Source organism: Scomber scombrus, chromosome 23 (genome assembly GCF_963691925.1).
Source record: "Scomber scombrus chromosome 23, fScoSco1.1, whole genome shotgun sequence".
In the NCBI taxonomy this organism is placed as follows: Eukaryota; Metazoa; Chordata; class Actinopteri; order Scombriformes; family Scombridae; genus Scomber; species Scomber scombrus.
Genome location: NC_084992.1, coordinates 19,992,831 through 20,010,499, shown reverse-complemented (window position 1 = coordinate 20,010,499; position 17,669 = coordinate 19,992,831). Strand labels below are relative to the sequence as shown.

The 17,669-nt window shown below is 40.6% G+C and overlaps 1 protein-coding gene across 1 annotated transcript in view; it reads right to left on the bottom strand.

Annotated features, from left to right (window-relative positions):
• nrxn2b (neurexin 2b) overlaps positions 1-17,669 on the bottom strand; it is a 590,949-nt gene that overhangs the window by 62,000 nt on the left and 511,280 nt on the right. Inside the window, 1 exon segment of the mRNA XM_062444511.1 lies at positions 2,854-2,859. Within this exon segment, the coding sequence (XP_062300495.1) occupies positions 2,854-2,859 (6 nt within the window).

Below are 17,669 nucleotides of genomic sequence, written 5' to 3'. Positions count from 1 at the left end.
GTCACTGGAAGGATTCCAGCTTTAACTGTGCGCACTTATGCCCATCTGACCGGTGCTGGCATGCAGCAGACTGAGAGAACGGAAGCAAAAGCATCAAGGTCAGAGAGCGGTCTCATCCCTCTGACCTCTGGTATCTATTCACACCCGGCCCTGCTGTGTACACACACGCACACAACAACATACCTACACACTCAGAGTAACAGTGGTGGAATGACCATGGTAACAACATGCACACATGTATGGATATTAAGCGAAGTGTGGGCACAAACACACACACCCAGCTGACCCCACAGACAATTATAGGTTGTTTGTGTGTCTGTGTGTGTGTGTGTGTGTGTGAGAGAGAGACACACACACACACGGGGGGTTTGTAGCTGCAAGGTGGGAGGGTGCCACACATACATACACACATACACACACACATAGGATTTATGAGGCTGTGTTGTTGGTTATTTACAGGTAGTGCTCTGCTCTATTTACTGTCCATAACTGTGGACTGTTGGCTTTGTTTAGCACTACTGGGGCAGAACCACTTACTGTACCGTCAGAGCTTGTGTGTGTGTGTGTATGTGTGTATGTATGTGTGGCACCCTCCCACCTTGCAGCTACAAACCCCCCCTCTCTATAAATCCAACATGATTTAATGTGAGCCTTTATTTACTCTCACTCCTTGCGTGTGTCGCCTGCCTCGCCACACATGTCTGAGGCGTTAAAATATAAAACGCAACGCTACACCGCTAGCTCATAGGCAGGGAGAGAGAAAAAAAAAGCTGAATAAAAAAAAGAAATAACATCAAATATGAATCGCAGGGCACCCCAACGGCTTCCACTTCTCTCATTACTGCTCTGAGTAGCACAGAAGCCTCCTCACTTGATACTCAGACGGTAACCCCCCCCCCGCTCAGCGCCTTTCTCCACCAACACCCTACCCAGACATCTTATCAGCCAATCAAGCAGACAAACCTTCTTCAGACTACACACCTCATCACTCCCTCCAAATAAATGTCTTCAGTGGTGCCGGAGGTATGATGGATGAATTGATGGAAGGGAGGATGGAGAGAGGGATTCAAATGAGCAAATCAGACGACGAGGGGATGATGAAGGGAGAAGGACAACGGAAATAAGGACTTTTAAAAACTTTTATTCAGTCCTCTTAGTAGAAAAAAGTAGTAATGTAAACTCCAAACATTCCCAACTAAACCTCCTCGTGTTTATGTCTCATATACACTAAATGTAAATGAAAAGAACGCCTAAGTGTGAATCAATTGCTGTAGTGTTTTGTTGATCTATCAACTGTTGCTTCAAATCAGGATTATTGTCAAATTTTAATGTTAACACAAAGAAAAACTTAAGCATTTGGAAACTGGAGGATAATTAAAAGGCAATTAGATGTCAGTCATGTAATATTTAAGGCTAATTGCTGCACTCAAGACTCAGAGTGCTTTGGATGTTTCCTTGTTGTTTGCAGTTGTTGTAGCCCTCGACTCCAAAGAGCACCTTTGTTTACTGAGTGAGTACAAAGCAAATACGCGCCCCAGATTTCTCCTAGCTTGACTTCAATATTATCGGTTCCACTATATATTTACTTAGGGTCATGTGTCTGGATGAAAGAATCCCTGTGACTGCCATGTTTTAGTTTGATATCTTCCCGATGCAGTAGTAGTAGAATGCAGCATGCAGTTAAGAGGCAAAGACTAATAGAAAAACCTTTGGCTTGGGTTTATGCTCGGCTCTCCCTCTTCTTCACCTCACTGACTGCACTTTGACTGAGATGGTGTAATACATGTGTGCATGTGTGTGGAAATATTTTTTACAAGAGATTTGTGTGAGACCTCATCACAACTCAGTCACACACAAACACAAAACACAGATGGGATGACGGGGCCGTAGCTGACTGTGTGCTAATGTGGGCCGTGCGTTACCGTTGTGTGGAAACATGCAAACACTACTGCGTGTCGTGCTCTGGCTCTGGGCACAGACATTGTGAATGCTCTCTACTGACATCCAGAAGTAATTTAATTAGAGCTCCATGAATACCTAATATTATACAATACAGCAGCATCTCTGTCAGCTATGGTGAAACCAAAGGCCATGCTTGGGTGATAATGCTGCGGCCCTTGAGTACAGTACAGTGTGTGTTGGTGAAAATAGTGGTAGGTTGAAAGGGTGTGGGGGGGGGGGGGGGGGGGTATATACAAGCAGAAACACACAACCCACTCCCATTCAGATGAGATCAATGTCAGTTATGATGCATCACATTATAATACACTGTGCTGAGCCCACTGAGTTTCTATGACAAGTGACAGGGCTTAAGAAGATGAGCGATAGCTTCTAAAATAATGGCAAAAAGAATAACAACTACAATACGGATCCTAAGGGAGGGAAATGTAAATGGCAAGAGTGCATGTGAGTTGAGCTCACTTGGAAGCAGAAGAAAGGTACTGCCTGAGGTATTCGAACAGTCTGCATGTGTTTTAAGTTAAGCTACAAACTAAACTGTAAAGAAATGTTTGTTTCTATTTACCTATTCTGTGACCATTGAGGTTATGAGCTCAAATTTGATCCTCATCTTAGAGAAACATGCCCTCCTCGACAGCTAGCTATCTACAGTATATGAATGAGTGTGTGTTTGTATGTGTGTATGTGTGTTTGTGTGTGTGTGTGCGCGCGCTGAAGAGATAAAGATAGAAAAATGTGGGAATGGACTTGGGCTGACAAGTTTGCCAGCATGCATCATCGCCTATCTTACAAACACACACCTCACAACACCTCAACCTCCGCTTGAGCCTTGCGCACCTGACACCAGCCCCCCACCACCACCACCTCGCTGCACCAGCCACCCCTGACACACACCACCTGCTGCCTGCTCACATGCACCCACTGATGGATTAAGACAGGAATACACACATGCGAACAAACAAGCTGTTAACTGCACTGTACATGTGAGGATCTTCTGTTGAATGCTTTCACTTCATTAAAAAACTAACTTTCACATATTAATGGGAAAGTATTGGGTTTTATTACATTATTTAGCATGTTTATAGCATGTGCAGCATATGTTGCACTGCTTTACCTTGAAGCTCAAGCTCTGAAATACCAGCCCTTTGAAGAAATTTACAAGCGATATTATATCACACATGTACCATCTGTTTTCACATTGAAGCCAGTGCTAATTTAAGTGTTAATTAGCCTTGATGATAAAGAGGATAACCTATAATATGATGGCTTATATGGTAAATCATGTCACATCGTACTCACCAACCTACTACTCTTTTAAAAAAAATGTTTTAAAAACAAAGTAAACTGTGTTAAGCTGGTGTTAACAAACCTCAACACTTCATCCAGATGTTTCAAATTAAAAGCCTTTCCAGGAAAAGGAGAGATTATGAGCTTTAAGACACTGGAAGGCCCAATTCTGCTGGACATGTTGAGTTATATAGAGTAAGATGATAGTGGTTGATGAAATGGCAGAGTTGAGCAGCATAAAACAAACAGATAAACACATAGAGGGAGAAATGTGAGTTTCTAATGAAATATGCTAAAAAAAAAAATCTATTTATAAAGGCAGAGACAATTAAAATAAATAATATAAACCTTGAAATAAAGGTATGGTTCTTATCCTTGTGAGTAATCTGTGCTTTCATTTAAGCACAATAACACAAACCTATACACATGCACGCTCACACTCACACATACTTGCCCCACTTGTAAGTAGCCTACATATTCAGGAGAAGGTGAAGGCTAATGGGAAAGCTTCAAAGACTGGAACAAGGGTATTTTGAGAGCTGGGGCGATAAACAGAGCCAAAAACCCATGAAAAGGGAACAGAGAAAGATGCAAAGAGACAAGAAGTCAATGAGCGTAACGTCATGACTGCACTCTGCTCTCTCCCTCGCGCAGCCATGATGGAACAAAAAATTTCTCCTCGGCTTGTTAATTGCGGTGGCATTGGCAGACACGTCTGTCTCTTTCTCATTAATCCATTTCTTAATTACAGAGCAGAAGGAAAATGCAGAACTGTTTCTGCCCGAAATTCTTCCTAATGAGCCTGCTCGCTTTCTTTCTGCAGCCTCCTGTCTTTTTCACTTCTCTCCCTGTCTGCCTTTCCTCGCTCGCACCTGTGTCTGTCTCCCTGGTGTTGTTTTATGCGAGTGCCAAGCAAAGTCTAAGCAAACTTTAGGAACATTGCGGAGCGGAAATTCTAATTAGGAGCATTTTTATCGGCTGGGTTGATGTGAATTCACACACTTCATTAATGTCATCTGTAGCAATAGATTTCTGGCAAAGTTTTCAGCTATATTTTATTTATCTGAAGCTTAGAGGGGACAGCGTGTACGACATCTCTGTTGGCTCTGTCGGACAACTTTTTATTACACCAACATATTAATTCGCTATTAATTTCACAAATGCCTCGCTGTCTCTTTCACATCTTAATCATCAAAACACCTTTCTGTTCCAATTACGCATAAAATCTTTTCTTTTGTGATACTGAGGCCATTTATTCAAAAGGTTTCGCCTATTCTGCTCATTCATTTTCATAATTGCTAAATCAAAATTTGCATAAATACGACCCAGCTGGTAGTTCTCTGCCTGCTTCTCTTTGTCCTCATTATTGTTTGCGTCTCTCTTGAACTCTGTCCTCTTCTATTTACAGTATCTCTCTTGCAGCCTCGGTCTCAGTCATTCCCCTTTATTTCCTCTCCTTCTCTCCTCGGAAAACATTAAATATCAACTCATACCCTGCCCGCTGGGGTGTAAAAATAGCACCCTTGCAGAGCTAATGGCTCCTCTTATGGTATATTTAACAAAAAAAAAAAAGCATTTGTGTGTCTTTCAGTGTATGTCTGTGGCTTTTTATTTGGATTCTACAGACTGAGCAGACGTTATTTTTTGCGACTATAGATTTCCTGCGTCAATGCCCATTGTACAATTCATTTGGTCTAATAAACACAGAGTGCAAACTATGATGATGAGTGTGTGTGTATGCGAATATGTGTCTGCATGCTCCTTGATCACAGAGATAATACATAACAAAGATTGATTACTGCGGCGCTGATCAAGGCGGCTGATCTGATAGGTTAGTGTGTGTCTGTCAGAGCCTGGCTGGAAATGCTTTATTGAGAGTTGTTTACATGTCAGAGCCTCGCGCCTCAGTGTACATGCAATAGTTGGCTGTTCTGCTCTGCTTGGTAAGGCATTGACTTTCAGAAAAGTGGCAGGCAGAGAAGAAGAAGCAGGGGGAAAATGAAACACTGATTGCTGTCTTGAATCTGTCTGAATTGGAGATGAAGCGACCTGCTCATACAAATATGGAGCAGCACACACACACAGGACCATGTGCTCATCATGACAACAGGAGGAGTAAAACACTCAGGGTCACTACTGGTACAAGCCTACACACACACACACACACACACACACACACACACACACACACACACACACACACACACACACACACACACACACACACACACAAACACACACACAAACACACACGCTCACCCACAGTTTTGTGAGGTGATGACAAGCACGAGATAAAAGTCCCATTTCCAGATAACCCAGATGCCTCAGATCTGGCACCACACTGTAAGTATCTTGACAGCGTCTTTGTATGTGTGTATCTGTGCATGTGTTTGCTTCTTTGCTCATGTGTCAGAGATAGTGTCAAATACTGAGATAACACAGTATCAGAGGTGTGCGTGTATGCAAATGCATCTGTGTAGTGTTTGTGCACTCCAGTCTGTATGTGTTTTGATGTGTGCATATGCCTCAGTGTGTGTGTGTGTGTGTGTGTGTGTGTGTGTGTGTGTGTGTGTGTCTGTGAGAGTGTGTGTGTGCCACATAAGGGCGTTCTCTCCTTATCTCTCTGTGAGGATTAGAGTGCATAAACTAAGGCTGAAGGCTCTGATTCCCCATATCAAATACTATCAACAATGGCTGGACGCCGGGACTGATCTCTCTATTAAAGACCCTCTCATATCCAACAGACAGCAATCTAGCAAAGGTAATAGGCCACAGATAGCTCTCTGATATGACACTGCCACAATGGGATTATTCAGCTGCATTGTGAATGTCAGAGAAAACGGGCAACAAACAGCTCTTGTTCTCTAGCCCATGATAATTTAGCATCTCGGTCAGCAGTTTGTATCCACAGTGCCTTGCCACGAATGCGTTTAATGCATTTTGAGTATGTGTGGTCACAAAACTGAATCACCAACTCAGTGCTCTATAATCAAGCTGAAAGGGTCAGAGAGAGTGAGGCTTTATCTATATGTGAGGTCAGGAGTGTGCTTCCTGTTACCGCACCCAACAGTTTGAGGTCAGCCTAATGTACACTTTCACATCACTAGACTCACTGGAGTTTTTAGCTGTTGTGTTACTTTTTAAAAGGAAAATTTAGTTTTAACACAAGGTTGTCTGATGATAACACTTTTCTTGCCAGCTTCAATCTGGCAGGCATAAGAGTGGTGAGAGTAGTTCCACCAAATGTAATCGAAAGAAAAAAAACAAAGCCGGATATTGAACATTATTAAACAATCTGTCTGTAGTCCATCCGTTTAATTATCCAATTCACAGTAGGAGTGTGAGCACATGGTTTTTCATTTCAATTGCAGAACACACACATGCTGGGTGTGTTTAATTTCTGTTTCACCTCCAAGAGAGTGTAAGCAGTATGAGGAGTTTGTAGAATATGAAAGATACTAATAGTAAAGGTAAGTCATATAATTGGACCAGATCAGAAGACTTTAAGAACAGCAGGAGCCAAAAGGAAGACAAACAATATGGAAACACCCTGCTGCTGAAAAGATAAAGGGTTTGTATTGAATTGTTTACAGGTTTCATATTATTAACGAAATGGGACCCAAGCATGTGTTCAGTTCAAATCTAAAAAGAAAAAGTGTGCACCCCAGTTCAAACCAGATGGTTAATGTTAGAGTGGGTGGATATGTGGGTAATCTGAGTCATAGAATCACAGAGTGTCAGAGTGCAGTTTAATCCTACCGCATCCAGGTAAGTAGGCTAAAGGTTCAGTTCCAAACAGACTGGGGCTCACCATCCACTGCATGAAAAGTTCTTCTCATATGAATCTACAGATGGTCTTCAAGAACGCTCCAGTGTTTAATCCCCTTGAATTCTGGCTCCAACGCAAAAACCTGACCTATCAATAAGGTCAAAATTAAATTACACCCACACTTGAAGTTTTAATATAAATGTTACTTGAACGCAGGATAAAGCTTAAATGTAATTTTTCATATTCATCTAAAATCAATACATTTAATATTCACAGTATCACTCATAACCACTATGAAACCAAATACATTCATTTCTGAGAGCTAACACTGTAATAACTCAGTGATGGATAATATGCATTGTAATGAACACACATAAAGGTAGTCAAATTCTTCTAAGTTGTGCCTTTAAATACCTGCTAACAAGAAACTTTACTGGCAGTAACTGAGATATTTGCCAATTAGCAGCAAACACATTAATATTAATGTAGAAAAATGCATAATTATTAAACACAGAGTTCTCATTACAATACCAGTACACATAATATAGGTTCATATCATTGTGTTTCCTTAAACTCAGAGTAAGTAGCGTTTTTTTTAACGCTATCACCTTTAGCATAAGTGAATGGGAATTCACATTGCCCTAATTAGCGTTTAAGCTAACCGTTATAAATCGCTAACAGTTTTAGCACAAGTTAATGGAGTTTACAATGATAAACTCTAGCATAGCGGCTAGCGGGCTCATAACTCACCAGCGCTAAGCACTGCGTCACCTGAGCAAACTGCGTCATGACTCTCAACTTCGTCTGGAGCGACAGCTTTCAGTTTCTTTTTAGACCACTCTGTTCTCTTTTTAACATGACTTATAAATTACAAACATGAAATAATTAATTCGTTTTTATCTATGATATTGCTATATGCTATACTGTTCCACTCTAATTAACGGCAGCTGTAACTGGCACTGTGCCCTTTCACCTTTCCAACGTATCCAATGGAGTGACAGCGTAAGGCGGGTTAAACAATCTGATTGGTTTATGTCAAACTGTATCAAATCAACAATTGGCTATTCAACAAAGTAATACAACTAACAGTAATTTCACATTAAAGCATTACTTTTAACACTATTTACTCTACTGTGAAGTTTTTAACCATTTTTAAATATTTACTAATCTAAGCACATTATATTGTTAGTGTTAGAGTTCAATTATCAGTTTTCCTCCCTGTTTTTTTAACTGTGGGCTACAAAGATGATTTAGATAATATGACTGAACTGGAGATCAATTTCAATTTGTCTGATCATCCTATAGCATGTGCGTCATATCAACATTACCAGGTACCCAGATCTCAGCAATGAATGTAATGAGTAAAATGTATAATGATCACCAAAAAATAAATAAACCCAGGTCCAAATAAAATGTTATTATCTTTTAAATAAATCATAAACAAATTAAATATTAAAAACTGTGTACTACATGGAATGCCTTGATAGGCATTTGCAGCTGGGTTGACATGCATGCTACAGTGCACATTAGAAAATAGCAAAAAAGTTGCAAGGAAGGAAGTTTGTAAGTAAAATTTGTAAAATATTGGAGATTTGCTAAAGAAAACATTTTTCAGTACTTGCAGTGTCTGCAATCTGTAGAGTACTTATATGAATTTTGGCACTGCTTCTGTACAGCTCTGCATGCACAGTATGCAACAGTAAAAAACACTAGGAGGCTATTGAGCTGTTATTCAGTGACAGAGGGAAGCTGGAGAGCTTAAAGGAGTTGTATTCCGTGAGGGATGAGTTGTGATCCTGGCATACCACCTCCTACAAGGGTCAAAGTGATCTCGACTTTACTGCGATTCAGAGTGTTCTTTCTTAACCTAATATTGCCTTCCAGCCAGACCCGAGGCTTTCAGTGCCCAGTGCGGAGAGAGAACACATTTCTGATTTTGGTTTAGATAGCCTTTTGGTACAGTGCACACCTGCAGCATGACCCTTTTCTTGGACAGCCAATGCTTCAAGACACATTGAGCACAGTAACGCACTGCATTAACAAAAAAAGAAAGGTGTGAAGGGAAAAGAAAAGGACAGGTAGATGGAGGCAAGGTGAAAAATGCTACCTTTAAATCCCCTGGGGGAAGAGATGTTTTTGTGAAGCTGTCTTGGCCATAAGCGGAGACTGACAAAATAGATAAATTCACTCTTGTCGATGCCACCTGTCTGGCACGAGCTCCCGCCCGATGAATATTTTAGTATGGTTGTAAAACGTTGGCTTTTTGCACACTAAACAACTTTTAGGCTGTCTTGTTAAAGTCCATTTTGTGTTAATTTTCGGAATCATCCCATACAATGAGTGATGTGTTTTGCATCAGTGCTAAGAAAAGTTAGTGTACTGTGGGATTTCACCCTAAAATACATTGAGTGAGTTGGACAGGGCATGTTTTACACTTTATTGGGAGAGCACATCTGTTTAAACTAGGTTAGTGGGAAGAACAAGCCTAGCAATTTAAGTATGTACTGAGACAGAAAATTAGTTCATTTGAATGCAAATATTCCCATCCACATCTGCTCTAAATACAAAACTGTTACGGCGATGACACACAACTATATATCTTTGTTTTGCCAGAAAACAGCTCTTTAAATGCTCTTTCTACCTGTCTCACGAATATAACATTTGGAAGAGTAAAATATTATAACAGAAATTCAAATGCAGACAGAGAGAGAGACCACAGTCAGTGTTTGGTAGCCTGGCAGATGAAATTAAAACACATGTTGCAGATGTAGGAGTGATTTTAGACTGTAGTCTTAATTATAGTTGCCATTTTAATAATCTGAGGAACACTGCCAACATTAGACCATTTCTAACTTAGAATGATGCTGAAATGCTGATACATGCTTTTATTATAAACTGCTTAGATTACTGCAACTGGCCTCCATAAAAAGTCTTTTGATTTTGACCAATGCAAACAACTGCACTGGCTACTTGTATATGCAAAAAATATATGTATGTAAGAATTGATTTTAACCCTAACATGAAGTTCAGGTCAAATTTGACCCATTTTGACATTTGAAAGCAATTAAAAAACACATAAAATACATTCTGTAAGCGTGACATTTCGTGACTTTCCCTATAGTAGCCTGAAATGTCAAAAAATTGATATGTATTTGCACATAGAGGGTGTTAAAGGTTATTGCCTAATATTCAAATATTGTTGCATCCTTCATTTTAAATAAATTAACAGAAATAATGCTGTTATGTTCTCATTTTAGATAAAATAAGATCATAATATAGTGTGATTGTAAATGTATTTTCACAATAATAGTGTCAAATCTAAAGAAAACATGAACACAAAATACATTTGTGGTTCAAAACAAGGTATAGGCACTAATTATAAAGGAATACTTAAGCGGGGTCAGAATATGAACAGTATATAGGGGTGAAGTGTTTTTACCCATCTACAAAGCCTAATAATCTGGTACTTTCATACGTCAGCGACTGCCTTTCATCTTATGCCCCGACAAGAACTCTCAGATCTTCTACTGCTGTTCTTTTAGATGTTCCTTAGGTGTCCCACAAGAAATCTGGCGAGGCTGCTTTCTGTTTTTTATGGCCCTAAATCTTTTTAATTTAGCTTTTAATTGAATTAATTATTAGTTAATGTTTTATTGTATTGTAATCAGCTTTTGTTCAATTTCATATTTTGTTGTAATCCAAGTTTTTGTTTGTTTATTGTCTTTTTCCCATGCCTTGTTTCTTGTGCACCTTGGGTTGTATCTTTGCATAAAAGTTGCTACAGAAATAAAGTTATGGTTATTTAATTTTTTTAAACAAAACTCTCACCAAAATCCTCACAGTCAGCCTGAATAAGACACAGTTATACTGCAACAGGCAAGCTTTCTGGAAATGCTTATCTAAAATAAGACAAGGGCAGAGTGCGTCCTGTCTGCGGTATAAAAGGATGCTTTTGATGCCACTCTTCCTGCAGACATATTTCAGCACAGGCTGTTTGGCCATTAATGGGGACTTGAATGTTTTTTCCTGTCTATATTATGATTCTCCTGGGAAGCACAGGTCCGGTGATAAATGAACAGCCAGCTGGGAAATATTGGAGCTGATGGGAGCCATTTTGGCTCCATTATTCTCAATAAAAGGCAGGTCAACGTGCTTCTCCTTCCCCTTGCCCCCCCCTTCCCTCTCCACGTATCATTAAATAGGCCTCAGTGAATGGAGCAGGGGAACATCATTAGCTCTGAGATGAGAGAAAGGCCATAGTGTCCCGAGAGGAATGCAATGATGTGCCTCTTAGAATGATGCTTGAAAGAAATAAGAGTGTCTGGATTTGTTTTTGAGTAAGAGCTTTGTGTTTGCATTGTTTGTGTGTGTGTGTTCGTGATGTATAAACTGATGTACTTGAGGAGGATTTTGCCAGGAGTTATTTGTCTGTCATGTATTTGTCAGTTACCTTTCTCCGGGCAGCACATTGGTGTTGTGTCCATGTGTGCTTCTACATTGATTGTAGCAGTACATTCAGTGATGTCTCTCAAATACACACAAATGTCTTTGCACTGTGCATCACCATTCAGCCTGTGTGTCTCTGTTTACAAGTGTGCTGCAGCCTCAGTGTTGGCGAGTTCTTTCCATCGCCTACATGTCAGCAGTGTTGAATTGTTTTTCCTCTCACTGTGCTGTGGCTGGAGATTGGAGTCCTGACCCAACGTCTTGAAGACAGTCTGTATCTCATGCTGGCATCTGACAGCCAATAATGAAAGCAATAGAGGTCTTCATCTGAGACCACCCTCCCTTTCTACCTCCCTCCTTTCCCCCCAGCCATGTATCTTTTTTTTCAGTTTCATCTTTGTCTTCCAGCTCTGGCTCACTGTAGCCTGACATGTTATGTCTGTCCATCAGTCTCCTGGACCCATAACAGCATCCTCACCGATGGAATGGTCCATCTTGCTAAAGTGTTGGCTATCAAAGAGCTGGCTGTGTAGTGGACATGTGATGGAGTGTGCTATCAGCACCAGAGCATGTTGTACTCTACTCTTGTACACTTTCACTTTGTGTTGGGGAGCTGGCTGTCTCCAGCTGTGGCCTTCAGCCTTTCACTTACTCACTGCAGTATATGCACCAAAACTGCAGATATGCATGTACATTGTTGAAACTTTAAGCTAAGGATTTTGGGTAACTGCCTCGATCTGTATAAATGTATATAATAAATCATGCCTAAGAGACAGCCCAGTAATCTCTGGCGTTATGCATACAGAAGCCTTCTAAATGTACAATAGTAGCCAGTGGTAGCTGCTGATAAGAATCCTCACTGGGGAGAATTTCCCAACAGAACATGTATTGTGCTCACACTGAAGGAGACGGGCTAGAGTTGGCAAAAGACAGATTGCCTGGCAGGCCCAATCCCATTTGGACTCAATTATAGCGTATACACTGCACCTGTCTACACTACAGAGACTGCACGATTTGTTGTATCATGGTTTTATGTCATAGATATAGGCTGCTTTATTATACTGTACATCAATTTATATCACGTCTGATTGGACAATTTGTCATTTTGAATGAATAATAGAAAATAAAATAAAACCCTCGGTTGTTTAACTGTTAGAGGGCATGTTAAACCATTTACATACTAGAATGATCAATAAGTGTTGCTTAAATAGACTGTATTGGTGAGGTTACCATCAAGCAGGATCTTCCTAGAGTAAAAAAAAACCTAGTTAGTGGTTGTTTATTGATAGCAGACAATCTGTTACTTAAAGATAGCTGCCAATTATGTTAACATTGTCATTTTCCGTAGAACTGCTGGTTGTAAAAAGTTGCAGGGCCAGCTGGTGAAGTACTGGCTAACACGCTAGCCAGCCAGAAACATGCTAGTGCTATTCAGTCACAGCTATGGTAAGAATAGCACACCAAGTTAGCTGCCCGCAGTCTGTTAGGAAGCTTGTTAGCTCCATGTGACAATTGCTTTGTCACAGTTCATTCAAGAGACATATTTGCACCATGCCTCTTTTGTGGAGCAGTTTATACTCAGAGCAGAGGGGGGATTAAATATAAGTGAGTGATGCAGCACGGCTAATAAGCATAGATTCCTGTTTTTTTGGATGTTCTGCCTGCTCAAAGAACAGCACTCTAAAGACAACCGTTTAACAGTGTGTCAAAGTTCCCCAACGCTGAACTCGACATGAAATATTTGCACATGTTTACACTGCTTCACCCCTCTGGAGTGGACACACTAATGCCAGAAATCCCATTGAAATGAACTGATTTGGCAGTGAAAGTTATACATGCTGTGTGAACAGGCCTCAAAGTTCTAATAAACCCACTGTATGCTACCTGCCAAGCTTCAAAACAATAAAGTTAGCAAGTAGCTGGTGAACAGCTGGTGGAGCATCTACCAAAGAGGCAGATATTTGTTCCAGACCAAATATCCATCTATGACCAACCAGTAACAGTAAAGTAAGCTAATGAGTTATCAATGTATGTTTTAACATGGTTATAATTTATGCTAACAGTGTCACATTCAATACAAAATAAATACGTGAATTACGACTTATACAGTTGATTACGATGTCAGTCTTGACATCCAGCCCTTCACCAATCACCACTGTGTTACTAACGAGGACATTTACAGTAGGCTGGCTATGGCATCATCAGGAGGTGAATGGGGGTTAATGACAAAGGCTTGACTAAATGATTTGTGGTTAGGCTCTGGTAATACAGCCATGTTCCCTTGGCTACATTTCAAAACACCTCTGTGACAGCTCAGGCCCTGAACATGGTGAGCTCTTATGTTTTGCTTATGTAATGAGCCCCCCTCCACCATCACCACCACCACCGCTGAAATGCAATTATCATTTGGCTGACACCAAAATGCATTTTCCCGCCTGTGGCCACTCACGATACTATTTAGAATTTCTCAACTTCGGGCGAAGGGATAGGAGAGGGAAAAAAAAAGAATAAAAAAAGCTTTCTCTCTCTCTCTCTCTCCTGTCGTCCTACTTTTTAGGGGGTGAGCCGGAAAGGAATAAGGGGAAGAGCTACACGAGAGAGGAGGACGGGGAGGAGGGGAGGGATGATAGAAAAAGAGAGGAGAGGGAGAGTTTCTGGGAGGATGCGATAATGAGGACAGTTAATTCAGAAACAGGGTGTGAGAGCGAGAGATTAGCCCGCTAGCAGGGCGATGCAGTCCGCAGATTTTCTGCTCTGAATGGCTGTCAGTGAGGGGCTGAGGGGCTGGGACGGGCCACCGAGCCGAGAGGAGAGGAGCGACAGTTTTAATTAAGGAAGTGTTTGGGTAAATATGCATTTCCAGGTCAGCTCAGACTGCATGGGAGGCAGACATTATTTTTCCTTTTTAAGTCACTGACTCTCAGTGTGAGCGATCTGGAACCACTGGCTGAAAGTTCGCCACAGGAAGCTAAGCCAACTGTGCCTGCTGTCAAAAATCATGATTCAAGGAGAGATAGCTGCAAGGGTTGGTTGGTGTTAGGGTACATTTTGACAGTCTGATCTTTTATTTACTGAAAAGGGGAATATATAGGATGTATTGGATGTAAGGAAGCATGCAGTACATTACTTATTTTTTTTTATTAAAGGGTAAGTGTGATCTTCAGTGCACCACTTTATGAATGCTGAACACCAAACCTTGTGACCTTCACTAGTGTTGGAGGGCAATCTTCTGCCTCTCCCACATTCCTCTACATCCACCACTTCATCCCTTTATCTCCAGCTCAATCCCACTCTGCTCGTCTCTGCTTATTGTCCCGAGCCTGTGCCTAAATGCAGCTCTTTCATCTTTGTTTTTATCTGTCAGATCAGTGAGGCACTAGTCCCACTCCACACAACTCCTCAAAAATATAAAGTTAGAAAGTCTCCCAAATCCGGGCAGATCAATGGATAAGGGTTGGCAGGCCTAGCTAATGGAATGCAGCTCGTGCCCTAGATTAGGATGTTTTCTTTTTGCGCTTGGCTGTCCTCAAACCACCATGAAGCCATATAAAGTGTTGGTGGTGGAGTGGAAAAAAGAGGGAGGGAGGGGTGGTGTAGGAAGACTGCAGGCTGGTTACTTGCTGAGACAGACAGGCAGATGGACGAACTAACAAGCATAGAGATGGATTTATACACTAGGAGAGACTGTCAGTCAGCCAGGAGGATGACAATGTGCTTTTACTGCTGCTATTAATAAAGCAGGATCATACCTTTCATCTATATCGCAGGTCTTAAAACACAGTTACAAACTCCAACAATCACCAATAAAAAGTCTTATAAAAATTCAATAGTAGAGGCAGTGAGAGCAATAAAATATCATCAACATGAATGATACACTCTTTTGGGGGTATCAATATAATACAAGCATATTTATTGTAACACCTCACTAAGAACCATCAATCAATCAATCTTTATTTATATAGCGCCAAATCACAACAAAAGTCATCTCAAGGCACTTTACACATGGAGCAGGTCTAAACTGTACTCATCAGGTTTAATTTAAAAGAACAAACAATGTAATTATTATTACTTCAATTTTAATGGTGAAATGATGCGTCATTAAAGTATAACCCCAGTTTATCACCACTTGGACCTTATTTTTGTAGTTTTGACCATTATTTTGTTTATAGCATTAGTGATAGTAATTCATTGGTGAGAAATGAGATCGAGGAATAGAACTAAATCTGAAAGCAGAGAGGTGACACAGTAAGATTCTTTTGGCTCATGTCCAGCCTTTGCTGCATGTTGTTCCCCCCCTCTCTCTCTTTCTCTCTTTCCTCTCATGTCCTGTCATATCTCTACTTGGCTATCCAATAAAGGCATAACGTGTTTGTTTTTTTTCCACAGTGGGTGTATTCATTGTAATCAAGGGACATTTTATTGGACAGACTTCAATACAACAGAGGCATAAGGTATATAATAAAGCTTTGGACCGACAAGCAAAACTCATTAGTAGAATCATGTCATTGCAGTTTTTGGGCTTTTTATGTATTTTGTTGATGGTAAAATAAAAAAATACCTATCTTTATAATGAGAAATAGCCCGTTTGATTGCTTCTATTTCTTGCCCTGACATAGTATATTTGTTGCTAAGCAATTATCTTGGTTTTTATAATCTGATCATAATTATGGCCAAAACTGTAAAAAGAAATAAGAGACCCAAGCTGTTAGAAACTTGAGGTATGCTTTAAAAAGTATTGTTACGGTCCCCAGCATGACCGAAGCAGGAGTACTAAAAAAGAACAATGAGCTCGGTTGACTTTCCCCGCATAAAAGACAATGACAAATGAATATGCAGCCAAACCTACAGAGAGACAGGGCCACGAGCAATCATCTGCAACACGCATGGACAGCACGACCCATAGGTGGCTTTTCTCCGAGCACCAATGGGGACAAAAGGGAGAGGTGAGTTTGAGTGAAGGCCGTGAGAGAGAAACTGAAAGTGATGGTGATGATGTAAGACTCTGCCGCCGAGCCCACACAGGAAGAGAGTGGGGCGATAGAAAACTCCAATGGGCTTTTTTCTGATTACATTTTTGCTAAATGGGATTAGCGAAGAGGGTATACGGTTGGACGCACTCAGCCGCAGAAAGCCCAGTGGAAGAAATGGGGAAACGCTCATAAAAGATGGATATCTTTCTTTCACACTCTCAATCTCACTCACTTTATCTTGCCTCTAATAGCATTTTCAGTCATCCCTCGAAAAATGAGTGTACCATCTCCTCGTCTGCAGTGTGCCGCTGAAATTAATGTTTGCATGTGTTTGTGAGATGGAGGTTTGTCTGCATTCAAAAAGAGCTGAGAACAGAGGAGCTCGTTGCTTTAGCTGAGGCTCCTTCAGAAGTTCAAATCCAACAAAAGGGGACACATTTTTTTTTTTTTTACATTTGGTAAAGTCCCAAACTCAAAAATAGTCTTGTACAACTTTGTTGGGTTAAGGAGTCATGGAGAGACTTTTTCCTGAGAGAGAAATGAACATTGTCCTCTGAGTGACTCTGAAGCTTTGCCGTATTAATTAAAGCTAAATGAAATGCTGGAGATGAGAAAAGAACAGCTTGGACCAATGCCTCAGTGAGCAACACTGATGGTGGAAAAAGACAGTTACATTGTTTCATATACAGTATTTGAACAGTGATTGGTATGAAATTCAATAAAAAAAAGACAATCTAATATTTCACACTACAGCAATTTCATTAGGGGGTGAATTACACCCTACCTTTGGTAGGGTGTAGAATGGTGTGGATGTGAATTATTACCAAAACACTCCACTAAGTCATACGAGAAAGAGTTAGAATGCTCTGTGGAAGCTGCACAGCACGGTGATGGTGAAAAATAGTTTTCAGCTCCACTGACCTGAAATTCTAGCACATTGTTAAGAAATTCAAACAATTCCAGCTTCTAATATTTCAAAGAGTGTCAAGTGCTTTGTGGTTGGAGTGAAAGGCCTCCCACTTGATGATAAATTATGTCGACCTCTTAAAAAGCACCTCGACTACCTACGACAACACATACCTACAAGGATAAAAGGAGGGCAGACTAGATACAAAATTGTGTTGTGAAGCACATGCTCACCAAGGTGCAATGCCTCTTGAGATTTGATTATCAACCCAATCAAGTAAACTGCTCTTCACAGAAGAGGCTTGCATTGTTCTGACATCAAGTGATGATGG